The following is a 12,500-nucleotide window of genomic DNA, read 5'->3' on the forward strand; positions in this document are numbered from 1 at the left end:
TATTCTAGAACCGCATAGGTTAAGGACACAGAATGTGAGTTAACTGCCTGAGTCCTGTTTTTACAGGTAATTAGAAACTAAAGTAGTGCTGCATGGAATACAGCAGCTTCTAGTAACGTAGTTAACAGTGTGGAATGTTTTACTCTGTCAAAATCCTTTGAGATCACCTGCTCAGTGCAGTATAACTTCACCAAGCCATGTGGCTGTTGCTAGCATCAGCCATTTTCACTAAAAGTTTCTGCATCAAATTCCATATTGAAAGTCAACAAGTAGAAGGTGATTTGGCCTTGTTAAGTGTTGTGGGGCTACTGTTTCAGCATATTAAAAGACTAAGGAGTGGAACAGATATTTAGTAATCCATCATGTTTCATATTTCATTGTTTCGTTTCATGAATGAGGACTACTGTACTGTCTTTTCATGTGGAAATCTTCTTTGATGTACTGGAGCAGTTATGTGCTTACTATCAGTTGCACACCTTTTGATGATAGGCACCCCTTAAAAGGTGAGCTCTTTTTTTTTTCTTTTTTTCTTTTTATCTGTAAGAGGAACATTTCTACTCTAATTAGAATTTGCTGGTTGCCAAAACAAGAAAAAAGTCATATGCATGAGGAGGAATAAACACATGGACTGGTCACTAATGATATCATATGAGCAGCACAATAACTCAGCGCTGTTTTTGGTTCACAGCTCAGAATGAGTTTCATTACAGACCTTTGGTAATTTTCTGGGCGGATTTTCCTTCTCCTTATGTCTCATGGGTTTATGCACATACTCCTGTTTTACTCTAACTCCCAAAATGTCCTGATAAATGTTTGTTTTAAATAAAAAAAATAATAAAAAAAAAACTGCTCAGCTTCTCATGACTTGTGGTCAGACATTTCACTTGAGCTAATTTTACTGCTTTTACTTTACATTCGCCATACTTATTGCATTTATTCTTTCAAAAAAGGACAATTTAGTTACAGAATGGAAAAGTCGTTGTGAGATGGTCTGGACAGGAAAGAAAAGGTGAGTGAGCAATGAAGCTTTCAGTCATTATACCTGCAGCTCTGAAGTGGTGAGGGACATAAGTAAGTGTGCAGTCTAGAACTCTGCAGGTACTGGACTTCTCTGTTTATGACTGTAACAATATGAGTGAGGTAAATCCACAGGTGTTGCACTTATAAGTCTGTCATCCCAGTTGATTTTAACTCCCTCAGAAGATATAGGGATTTTATGTACTGCTATACCTTCAGTAATTTGCTCAAAGTGCTTGCAAATATAAAGATTACTGATAAGATGTCATTAGTGACCAGTCCATATGTTAATAACACAGCTGTTAGAAAGCAGCAATAATAATATAAAGACATCTCTGTTTACCAGCTCACAAGGCTGTGAGTCAGAAATGAATGAGGTGATATCTGTGCTCATAAATACTGAAGTTTCACCTGCTCTTTTGTTGGTTTTGTCTTTTTTTGTAAACTAGAAATTCTTCTGTACTGACTTCAATCACAGCAACTGCTGGAAAAAAATTGTGGAATCAGGTGTCAGATCCATCTGTACAGTTAACTGCAGCTCTGCACACAATAGCAGAAGAGCTTCATTGGAGGGTACAATACTAGATTAAGGCTCATGGCTTCAGGATTGTTTGTGTTCCTTCCTACCCAAAGCAACAGACACTGCAGGCTTCAGTCAGTTTGTGTACAAGGGCTTCTAAACTCATTAAGAACAGAACCAGCATGTAAACTTGAAAGAAATAAGAACAGCTGTTTTAGTTATAAAAGTGTTCATGAACCTTCATTCAGAGCCACTTCACATCATTAAAACAACATAATATTAATGTGGTATATCAACAACAAGGGGAACATGTCTGTCTTCTGCAGAGTATTTATAATTGTCTCAGATTGCACTTGTGATGATCTCAGACTTGTCAAATGAAAATAACTTTGTCTTCAAGCAGTTTACTTACCAAGTCAATACAATTCCATAGCAAACTCTTTTAGCAGGGCTCTGTAGCAAGTTAACTAATTACAAGAGGAAAGTGAACTTATCAATGTTTCTGCAAATGTCAGTTAATGTAGAAGAAGGGAGGGGAGCTGGTGGATCAGCACAGTGTATCATCCACCAGGTGCAAAAAATGCGACAGATGAGAGTCTGGAGGAAAGAATAAAGGAGCAAATAGGAGAAAATATTATCTTTTGGCCACTCTGAATTTGCCAGGACAAGACTAGGAGCTTCTAAGTTCCAGGTTATGAGAGGAACAGGAGGTAAAGTCTCAGACCATGAGGGGGATCAGCCAACTAGTGCAAGACTATATCAGAAGGGTCACTCTTCTGGGTGAGGCCTAGCAAATGCTGAGAAATGCCATGGATATTCAGGTACAGGACTCTTTAGCCAAGAGAGGTCATGTTACTGTGGTTTGCAATACTCAGAGAAGGATAAGATTTAAAAGACAAAGACAACGGTGTAGGATTTTAGAACACAGTAATAAGGTGTTGGTAAAGTTGAATATCAGCATTATTTTGTAGCCATGGAAATGGGCATGCAAGTCGGGCCGACTTGGCCTTACGCACTTACGCACTTCAGAATCTGTTTGTGGTTACTTGAAAGAAAATGATGGATGATGTTGAAGTAAGTATAAAACCCTCTGTTTGTTTAATATAACTGCCGTAATCGGCTGTATAATTCCTAGATGGGCAATGAAGAAAAAACAAACATCAAAAATAGCTGCAACTTCTGTGACTTGCAAAAAAACCCATTAATTTAGCAGTATAAAAATACAAAGTGAATCTCACCTTCGCATTCCTCCATGTAATCCTTCAGAGTTGGTTCAGAACAGTCTGTAAATGGAAAAACAGACACAGTCAGATGATCAGTCTCTTCCATCATCTGAAGAAATTGAACTATTTATGCCTTGCTGAAGAACAAAGGATTATTTAAAAGGTACATTTCAGAGTGTAGCTTGTCTATTACCATCTGGGTATAATAGCCTGAACTACTTCAGTAAAAAAGTAGTTAAACCATTAAATATTGCTTTCATTGTAACTGAACACTAACGGCTGCAGCTACACTCAGTCAGTCACCATCTCCCCCACATACCAATTTGTCCGTCTCCACAGGATGATAAATAACATTTAGCACTCTGCGTCCTTAGAAAAGAAGGAAAAGTACTGTTAATTTTCTGCTTGATAACCTTTTGGTCTCTAACTTGGGGGGGGGCACTGTGAACTACAATGACCTCTGACCCAACTAAAGGTTCTGAATGGAGAAATAATAAAATCAGCAAGCAAAGGATTGTAGTGTTGCTGGAATTGAATTCATCCTCAAATCTTGGTGAATACCTTCACGAGGTGGACCTGTTTTTACAAAATCTCACCAAGACCACAACAATATATAGACTGCAATTTATATAGCATGTATCATGGACTCAAGTATGTTATATAGCATGTATCATGGACACAAGTATGTTATATAGCATGTATCATGGACACAAGTATGTTATATAGCATGTATCATGGACACAAGTATGTTATATAGCATGTATCATGGACACAAGTATGTTATATAGCATGTATCATGGACACAAGTATGTTATATAGCATGTATCATGGACACAAGTATGTTATATAGCATGTATCATGGACACAAGTATGTTAAAAATAAAAAAGACAGCTGGGTGCACGATCCTGGTATGAGGAGTGGTGCCAGGACAGGAAAAAATAACGGAGTAGAATCCTGAAGGCAGAAATATTCCAACAATTAGGTTAGGCCAGGCTCGGGGAAGGATGCTCACCCAATGTAGAAAGTAGTAGTTCACAAAAACTGGCAGGCCAAAAAGAGCCATAAACATGATAGGGAAGACTACTGTGGATAAGGAAGACATTTTGTATTGTTACTATTATGCAAGAAGCCCAGGATTTCCAGATAGAAGATATTCAAAAAGATTAAGAGAAAAATTAGAGGAAAGAAAAATGCTTGCACAAGGAAAAATGTCAAAAGCTTCAAATGCAAGTTTGTGTTCATTAATACAAAAGATTCATGAAAAACATTACATAGACCTAGAGACTTTGGGCCGTTTGGAAAAAGAAGTGACAGAGAAAGTGCAAAAATATAAAGAACAAAAACCTAGAGATTTTTGAAAGGTAGAAAAAAACATGGACATGGGAAAGATATGGTATGATATTTATGCAAAGTAGAAGGGCAGACTAATCAATACAGAAAAAAAAGAACTCCAGATATTTGAAGAGAAATACAGGCAAAAGCAACCAGATATGGAAAATTTCACAATACAAAAAAATGAAATCACAAAGGGGGAATATAAAGCAGACAATTAATAAAGTAGAAGTTAGCAGCTGGAGTTACGGAATAACTGTGAAGAATTTAGTGTCAAAAGTCTAACACAGGTTGCCACAGCATAATGGAAAAATGAGTCCCCAAAGTAAGGAGAAACAGGAGTAGCAGGAGACAGCTGAAGAAGAAATACAAACAGGGTAACGAAAAATATTTAATATAACTAAAGTAATCAATACAAAAAAGCAGCAACAAAGATATTTGAAGAGAAATACAGTCAAAGGCATCAAGATAATGAAAATGTCATAAACCAAAAAATAAGAAAACGAGGGAGGAAGTAGAAAAGAGGATACTAATGTGGAAGTTAAAGAAATAGAAACTGAAATTACAGATTAACCGAAGTGAAGGATTTGGTATAGAAAATCCAACTCTGGTAACGTCACAGCATGATGGGATGATGAGTCCCCAAATTAAGGAGAAACAGGTGGAACGGGAAGCATCAGATCCCATGCCACATGAAGATAGTCTGGAGCCTTCAGTAGCAAACCAGTACAAAAATGTAGTTGGAGTTGTACAGCAAGGGATGGAGTAGGATGTAATCAGTGTCGTGGAGTGATAAGCCAGTGAGTTCCCATATGAAACAGCAACGGATGACGCAAGATGCAGCTGAAGAGAATATCTCACAGGAAGATGTTCTGGAACTCTCTGTAGAATGCCCATGGGAAACAGAGAAGAAGGAATGTGCCCTCAGTTTAGAAGAAGATCTAAGGGAAGAGTTGCTTGATTTAGTAGAGATAGACATATTCAGATCGATTGAAAGAAATAGATAGCTTCTTCTTCTTCTTTTGGCTTTTTCCCGGTTAGGGGTCGTCACAGCTGATCAACTGTCCACTCATGATTGGCAGCAGAGATTTTACGGTGTTGAGTTGCCACGGAAGGCACACACATGCACACACTCATTCCTAGGGCCAATTTAGAGTATCTATTTATTTATTTGAAAGAAATAGATAGCTAATAAGACCTAAAACGTTAGAGTGCTGATAAAACAAATGAGCAGAGTAATCAGGACTATTAACAGAAATTCATATAATTTAACAGAAGTAAATAGGATATATTACTGTGCAACTAAATTAATAAAGTCTTACCACAGAAGCATAGAACAATAAGGGAAAGGAATGGGAATATCAAATGCCATCATGGAAGCATTGAATAGAGAAAACTATAAAGCAAATGTCACAAGAAGTGTCAGTGTTACAAGAGTATAGAAGAGGGAACAGATCAACAAAATACTTAAAACAACATGTAGTATCAGAAAGGGACAGGATCTATCATACACTATTGCAAATAATAAATTAAAGATATCAGCACAGGTAGAAAAACTTAAAAGATATACAGATAAATATAAAGGAAAGTATAAAATAAGCAATTCATTGATTACCCCAAAAGTTTTTTAAAGGATTGGAAAACAAAGCAAAAGGAATAGAAACACCACCAGAAAAAGAAGAAATAGACACATTTTGGAGAAATATCTATGAAGACCCTGTGAAACATAAAGATACCGAATGGATAGAAGAAGTAAAAGAAACAGAAATTAAAAAATACAGGATATGAAATGAGCTTCTAAATGGAAAACCCCAGGCCCAGATACAGCACCTAACTTCTGGCTAAAGGTATTAAAATGTTTATATGATTTAGCCCTGAGTAAGAACTACTTATATACACATCCTCAACAGACATCAACCTGGTTAACAACAGGAAAAATGATACTCCTCCTTAAGAGTGAACCTGCAATCAATCATAATAACTATAGACCAATAACTTGCCTGTTGATGATATATTTTGCTATATGCTCGTACTGATGTAAGGCAGAGTGTATAGTAATTTAGAAGAAAACTCAATCCTGGCATTAGAACAAAACGGTAACAAAAGATCATTTGTTAAATAAAGACAAAATGGAGAGTTGTAAAAAGGGGAGGATTTTAAGTGTCTTGAATAGATTACAAAAAAAACAAACAAAAAAAAATTTGACAGCATCCCACATTCATGGATAAAGGAGTGCTTGCAGATGTATGCAATACATCCTACGTTGATCAGTTACATTTCAGTGACCATGAAACAGTGGCAAACTACTTTGCAGCTAAACCATGATAAAAGACAAATTATTATCTCAGGGATAAAAATTCAAAGGAGGATATTCCAGGGTGACTCTGTCACCGCTACTCTTTTTTTGCCCTTAACCCAATAAGTTGTCTACTTAACAGATTAGGTCATGGTTACAATTTGGTTCCCAGAAAACACCGTAAAGACATCTCATCTTCTTTTTTGTGTATGATTTAAAACTATATAGTTCATCAGATGAGGAGCTGAAAACAACACTAGAAGTGTTCAAAACTTTTTCAGATGTTATAAGAATGTCATTTGGTCTTTGATAAATGTGCAAAAGCAACCTTTAAAGCAGGAAAACTGCATAGCTTTAACCAATGGACAGGAAATCAGAAATTCACCCCGGGTCTGGCCCCCATACCTCTGATAGTTTGGGCATTACTGTCTGCCTCTAACATACCCCCCCGCCATAACCTCTAGAAACTTCCTAACACAGCACCTCCTAATAATTGCCCATGATACATAAGGACACAACTTGGCTGGCTTGCACAACTAGGGTTATAAAGGCCCCAGTGATTATAATCCATATATATTATATATATATATATATATATATATATATATATATATATATACCCACAAACCTATAATAAGGGCCATTGGCTTGGATAGCAGTTTGTGTGGTAGTATATTTTCAAATAGTTCAAGAGCTTTAATAAGTAATCCAAAGTCTTTGCAAGGTAGGAGCATAACAGCATATATATAACTGGCTTAATAGATTTCAGACTTCTGGCTGCTCAGTGCAAGAAATGTTGGTAGTACAGACTAAACTTAGCTGGATGCGAATTCCTTGCCCTTCATAGTGGGTTCTGTACACTGAGACACTGAACAACATGTACTTACTAAGCACAGAGAAGCTGGGTTCACATATTTCAGTATACTAATAGTTCAAACGTCACACAGCTAGTTTTCACTCTTACATTTTCCCTCCCACCCTTCTCCTTCTAGTACTTTCTTTGGACACTTCCTTTATTCTGGGACATGCCGACTCTGTATAGTTATGCAATAGATGATCAGTGTTATATCTCTGATGTCACCAGCGATATTATAAGTCAACAAACAGTGGTCAACAGCACCAAGACAGGAATTCCCATTCTATGGCAAGAAAACAGATTGAATGCTGAAATGTTTCACAGTGTGTACCCCCTCCCGTTTAGTTAAGAAACAGAGAGAACATTACTATTGTTGAAATAAGCAGGTCTTACATTAAAACTCTGCATTCTTCCAAAGTCTTGGCTGTTAGTTACTATCAGACGGACAGACTGATACTTAACAAGTCAGCCATTTGTATTTGCTGTATTTACTGACCTGATATAATGGGTCTGATGTATTGGGCATCTTATAGCTTGCCCATACTATACTTTATTCAGTGTTAATAACATATCGGGTATGACATTCTTTAAAGTGAAATATTCTTTTCAACAAAGAAGCCAGGATAATTCTATATTTTCTGTCCCTTTGTTAATTTGTAATACATTATAAAATGGTGGTAATAAAAACAAAAATACTTTTTAGTTTGCCATACAGTAAAATATCAGCAAAACCACACACAGTGACAAAGTAATATTTTGATCAGGTGAGAACAGTTAGACTCAATCTGAGGAGTGCAAACAACTTGAATGTGGATATTTATACTAAAGGGAGGTACTTCACGTGACAGTGAAGTTTATGGAAGCTGTAATACAGGGCTAGATTCCAAAAGAGTTGCTCTGTGAAAGTATGCCCTGATTCCAGAAGACTTGCTCTTAGGCTTTACATAAAAGTAAGTCACTTAATCTATTAACAGGCTTACATGGGGGCCAGATTACAAAAGATCAGCTCTCAGTGTAAGTGGTCACTTTCAATAATGGCAGGTCTTTTGAAATATTGTCCACAGTGTAATGTAGGTGCGTGTGTGTGTGTGTGTGTGTGTGTGTGTGTGTGTGTGTGTGTGTGTGTGTGTGTGTGTGTGTGTGTGTGTGTGTGTGCATACACGCATGCACGTCTACAAACACAACTGTGTACAATAAGTGGTCCTGTTGACTAACCCTGAACATACCTGATCACAGCTGGATTATTACTGCTTGGATATTATGTGCCATTTATGGCCCACATACAATGTAAAAAAGAAAAATTATATTCTTCTACTGATTCAGGCTTTTCTTTTGTGATCCTTGCAATAGTATGTTTGGCAACATTGCACTCTGTAAGAGCTTTTACCTTGCACTTTATAAGTTGTCTCCAAAGGATCCTTATTCAGAGGATCTGCAAATGCTTTGATGTGAAGCTCCTTACTCGTAACAGTTTTAAAGCAAGAATATTCAAGCATCCCCTATCAAACAAAGATAAAAATAATCATGTTACACAACACATCTGCAGTTCAACTTTGCCCAGTAAATTAAGATCTGTGTTCAAACATGCAAAAACTCTGACGTGCTATTGCACAGAAAATAATTTGTGCAAGTTTCTTGTTTCAGTTTAATTTATTCTTCTAAGACTGAGTCAACAGCAGCTTTAAAAGGCACCACACAACTATTATACAGTTAAGCAGCAATCAGTCACACAGGGTGTGGTTAGATTGATAGCCAAATCATGTGGCACTTTTTTAAGTTCTACTTGTGTAATTAAACAAGTGAGTAAATTCCTTAAAAACCAAACCATGCTGTGAAATACATTTTGATTATATGATTAGCTGTAATTAAAATTTATGCTATTACTCATCTGTGATGCATAACTCATGTTTTTGACCATGCATGTCACAACCTCATCATGTAAGGAAATATAACCTGCTGTGGTAAGTTGATAGCTGCAATGAAACTACAGCAGTATCAGCTGCAGAAAAAGTATTCAGATCCTGGTCCAGATGTTAGCAGTGGGGTGCCTGTTGAAATTCTGAAGACAGTAAATTTAGTCTTTGGGCTAGGGGGCATGTAATCCAGTGTGTGTGTGTGTGCCTGTTGAAATTCTGAAGACAGTAAATTTAGTCTTTGGGCTAGGGGGCATGCAATCCAGTGTGAGTGTGTGTGTGTGTGTGTGTGTGTGTGTGTGTGTGTGTGTGTGTGTGTGTGTGTGCGTGCGTGCATGTGTGTGTGTGTGTGTGTGTGTGTGTGTGTGTGTGTGTGTGTGTGTGTGTGTGTGTGCATGTGTGTGCGTGTGTGTGTGTGTGTGCGTGCGTGTGTGTGTGTGTAGAGAGAGAATGGGAAGGAAAGTATACTGAAAAACATGCCAAGTTTGAAGTTGTCTCCCGCAGTATTATTCTTACTCCAAAGTGCTTCGTTTTTTACTTAGTATATTTGAGTAGCAGAGGTGTGACACACAGTCACCAAGTCAAGGGCTGTGGGGGAGTCAAGTCCCCTGCAAAAAAAAAAAAAAAAAAAAAGACTCTTCTGGTGTAACAGAAAGTGTTAACTGTCACTATTTTTCATTTGACTTGTTTATTTTTCAGATATAGCAGGCCCCTGATATGATTTTGGACCTTACTCCTGTGATGGGGAGCTGTTAGAAATTGTCAGGCTGCAGCTTATTTGCTGAAACAGTTAGTAACATTGTAGCAGGAAGGTGAGGCAATCTCTGAATAGCAAAAAAGCATGCATGAATTAGCTGCTCCAGGCTGAATTCTTCTGGTGTGTGCGATGGGAGAAGTCGAGTAACTAACTTCATTTTTTCCTTAGCTGGTTTGCATAGTTTGTTTTGTCTCTTATAGAATGCAGCAACTTTCAAAATCATTCATTCATTTTTCTGATGCCAGCTTTATCCTACTCAAGGTCATGACAGAGCTGGAGCTTATTTATTTTTGCTAATCACTAAGTGGGCTGGTCCATGGACCCACTTCAGCCATGACCCAGGCATGAAGGTGATAGCACATAAAATAAGTAACACAACAAGAGATATACAAACAATTTGTCATAGAGCATTTAACATGTCTATTTCATAAACCATTTCACAGTTATTATTAGCTTTTAGTAACAAGCCTGGCAAATGGTAGTGTAAGGCACTGAACCAATCCTGGACAGGATGATAGTCGATCAAATGCCGCACATCTACACATGTGCTGCACATACACCTAGAGACAATTTGTAGGAACACTAGTTCACCTACTTGCTAGTCTTTATGATATGGGAAGAAACATGATTATCTAACAAAAAACTATGCAGACACGTAATAAGACTCCACACACAAGATGCCCCTTTTTGAGAAATAAATTTTCTAGAGCAAAAGGCCATGTTCTGTACCGCTGTGTCACTCAGTTCTGACATCAGGTAAGGGAAAAATATTTTCACGATGGCATGCTACTGAACACTACATTCATGTGAGCTGCCCTCACTGAAATGTGAAAAAGATAACAGTCAACTGCCCACTTATGCATTAAATGTCTACAAATGTGCTCTTGGAAAAAAATATATATCAGATATTTTCATTACTTCTTAGCGATATAAAGGCAGTCAACTTTTATAATTAACAATTTCCTACATCCTCAAGGGGTGTGTTAATATTCTGTAGTACTTTAACTTTTGTGGTTTATCACATGTAAATGTTTTTCCAAGTAGTCCAAGAGGTACTTATAAGAAAACATGGAGGAGACTTTTTCTCTCACGCCGTTTAGTATGTTTTTTGATGCATATAAAATAATTTCATAGAAAAAAACAGAATAAAAAATATTACAACTTCATTAGACTTTTTCAATCATGTTTTGGGTTATGGCATCTCTGTTTATACAAATAAAAAGATTGGTAACCATATTCTAAGAAGAGGATAACAGGACTGAGACATACACTGAGAGACATAGTGCAATGAGTTCCTGTAATCATTAATATCTAAAGCTTGTATGCATATATAATCTAAAGCTTGTATGTTTGTATATAGCTACACCCACTGGACCAAATTCCAAATTCCAAAAGAGTTTTGTGCAAGTCTTCCCTGATTCTGCAAGACTTGCTCTCAGTGTCAAGGATTGACTTCGGTGCAAGGCTTACCTGTAAATAGGGTTACACCAGGAGTCAGACTTGAAATAACCTGCTCTCCATGGAAGTGTTCCCTTACACAGAGATCAAGTCTTTTGGAATCAGGCCCATTATTAATCATGTTCTTTGAATGTTGGTCTCCTTTAATATGACTAACTTAAAATTTCAACTTTGTAAAAGTGTAACCTGAAGTTACCTCTATGTTCTATGTTATCTACTGCATGAATGTTTACCTTTAATCTGGATTATGGCTACAAAGGGTGTTTGGAGCAATTTACTTAGCTGGTTAACAAACAAGTAAAACAATCCCCCTTTTTAAGACATAATGTTTAATATACCATTGTCTATGTACAGTTATTGCTTGGTCACGCCTATGCTTATAACAGTATTTTGATCTCAGTTTCATTGTAGACAATATTTTGTACACATTAGTGTAGCTAACATTGAGCCAAATACTCTTGCTAGATAAACTGTTTTTTTTTTCATATTTACTAAACCAATGGTTGTGATTGTGTATCTACCTATGTGTATTCTAAAACACACAAAAAAGAGGAAAAAGGGTGATTTAAGAGAGGCATATATAAGGGATGAAGATGGTCTTACTTGTTATCTGATGAAGTCCTGTAATTGTGGATGAAAATGTGATGATACTGTTAAGTGTTAATGTGAATAAACTGTTTTGGCTGACTACCTGAACACTAAATTTTTATCGAGACCTCTTTGTTGCTGTTTTGGTTTTGTTTACCTAGGTGTACTGCCACAGTTACTGGTGTACAGCTTTTCTATAGCTTAATGTTGTAACAGACCCTGCTGAAGATTCATAAACATGTTACACAAGGCCCAAGTGGCCATGAAGCTTATAAGAAGTGGCTAACTGCAGCTAATAAAAACACCACCTTTGGAGTCTGCAGTGTCATGCTAGCCTTACGAACAGTTATCATTACCTGGATTTGATCAAGTTTACCACTGCTATCCTGTATGCTGCACAGACTTTTATGGACACTGTTAGTGTGACATGTGCCTATGATGACTTTGCCTTGTGTAGAAACTAGGTCACTCTTGTCAAAGCTAAATAAGAAGCAATGCTTTGCACAAGTGATTCAGTACATTGCTGAGTGCTTCCTTAG

The 12,500-nt window shown here is 37.0% G+C and overlaps 1 protein-coding gene across 1 annotated transcript in view; it reads right to left on the reverse strand.

The window, feature by feature from the left end:
- IL17RC (interleukin 17 receptor C) overlaps positions 1–12,500 on the reverse strand; it is a 564,676-nt gene that overhangs the window by 291,051 nt on the left and 261,125 nt on the right. Inside the window, exons 6-7 of the mRNA XM_044077385.1 lie at positions 8,633–8,744; positions 2,776–2,820 (exon numbers count right to left, since the gene is read on the reverse strand). Of these exons, the coding sequence (XP_043933320.1) occupies positions 2,776–2,820; positions 8,633–8,744 (157 nt within the window). The remainder of the gene's footprint in view (positions 1–2,775; positions 2,821–8,632; positions 8,745–12,500) is intronic.

This window comes from Protopterus annectens, chromosome 7.part0 (genome assembly GCF_019279795.1).
Source record: "Protopterus annectens isolate FY-2018-M chromosome 7.part0, PAN1.0, whole genome shotgun sequence".
Classification (NCBI taxonomy): domain Eukaryota; kingdom Metazoa; phylum Chordata; order Ceratodontiformes; family Protopteridae; genus Protopterus; species Protopterus annectens.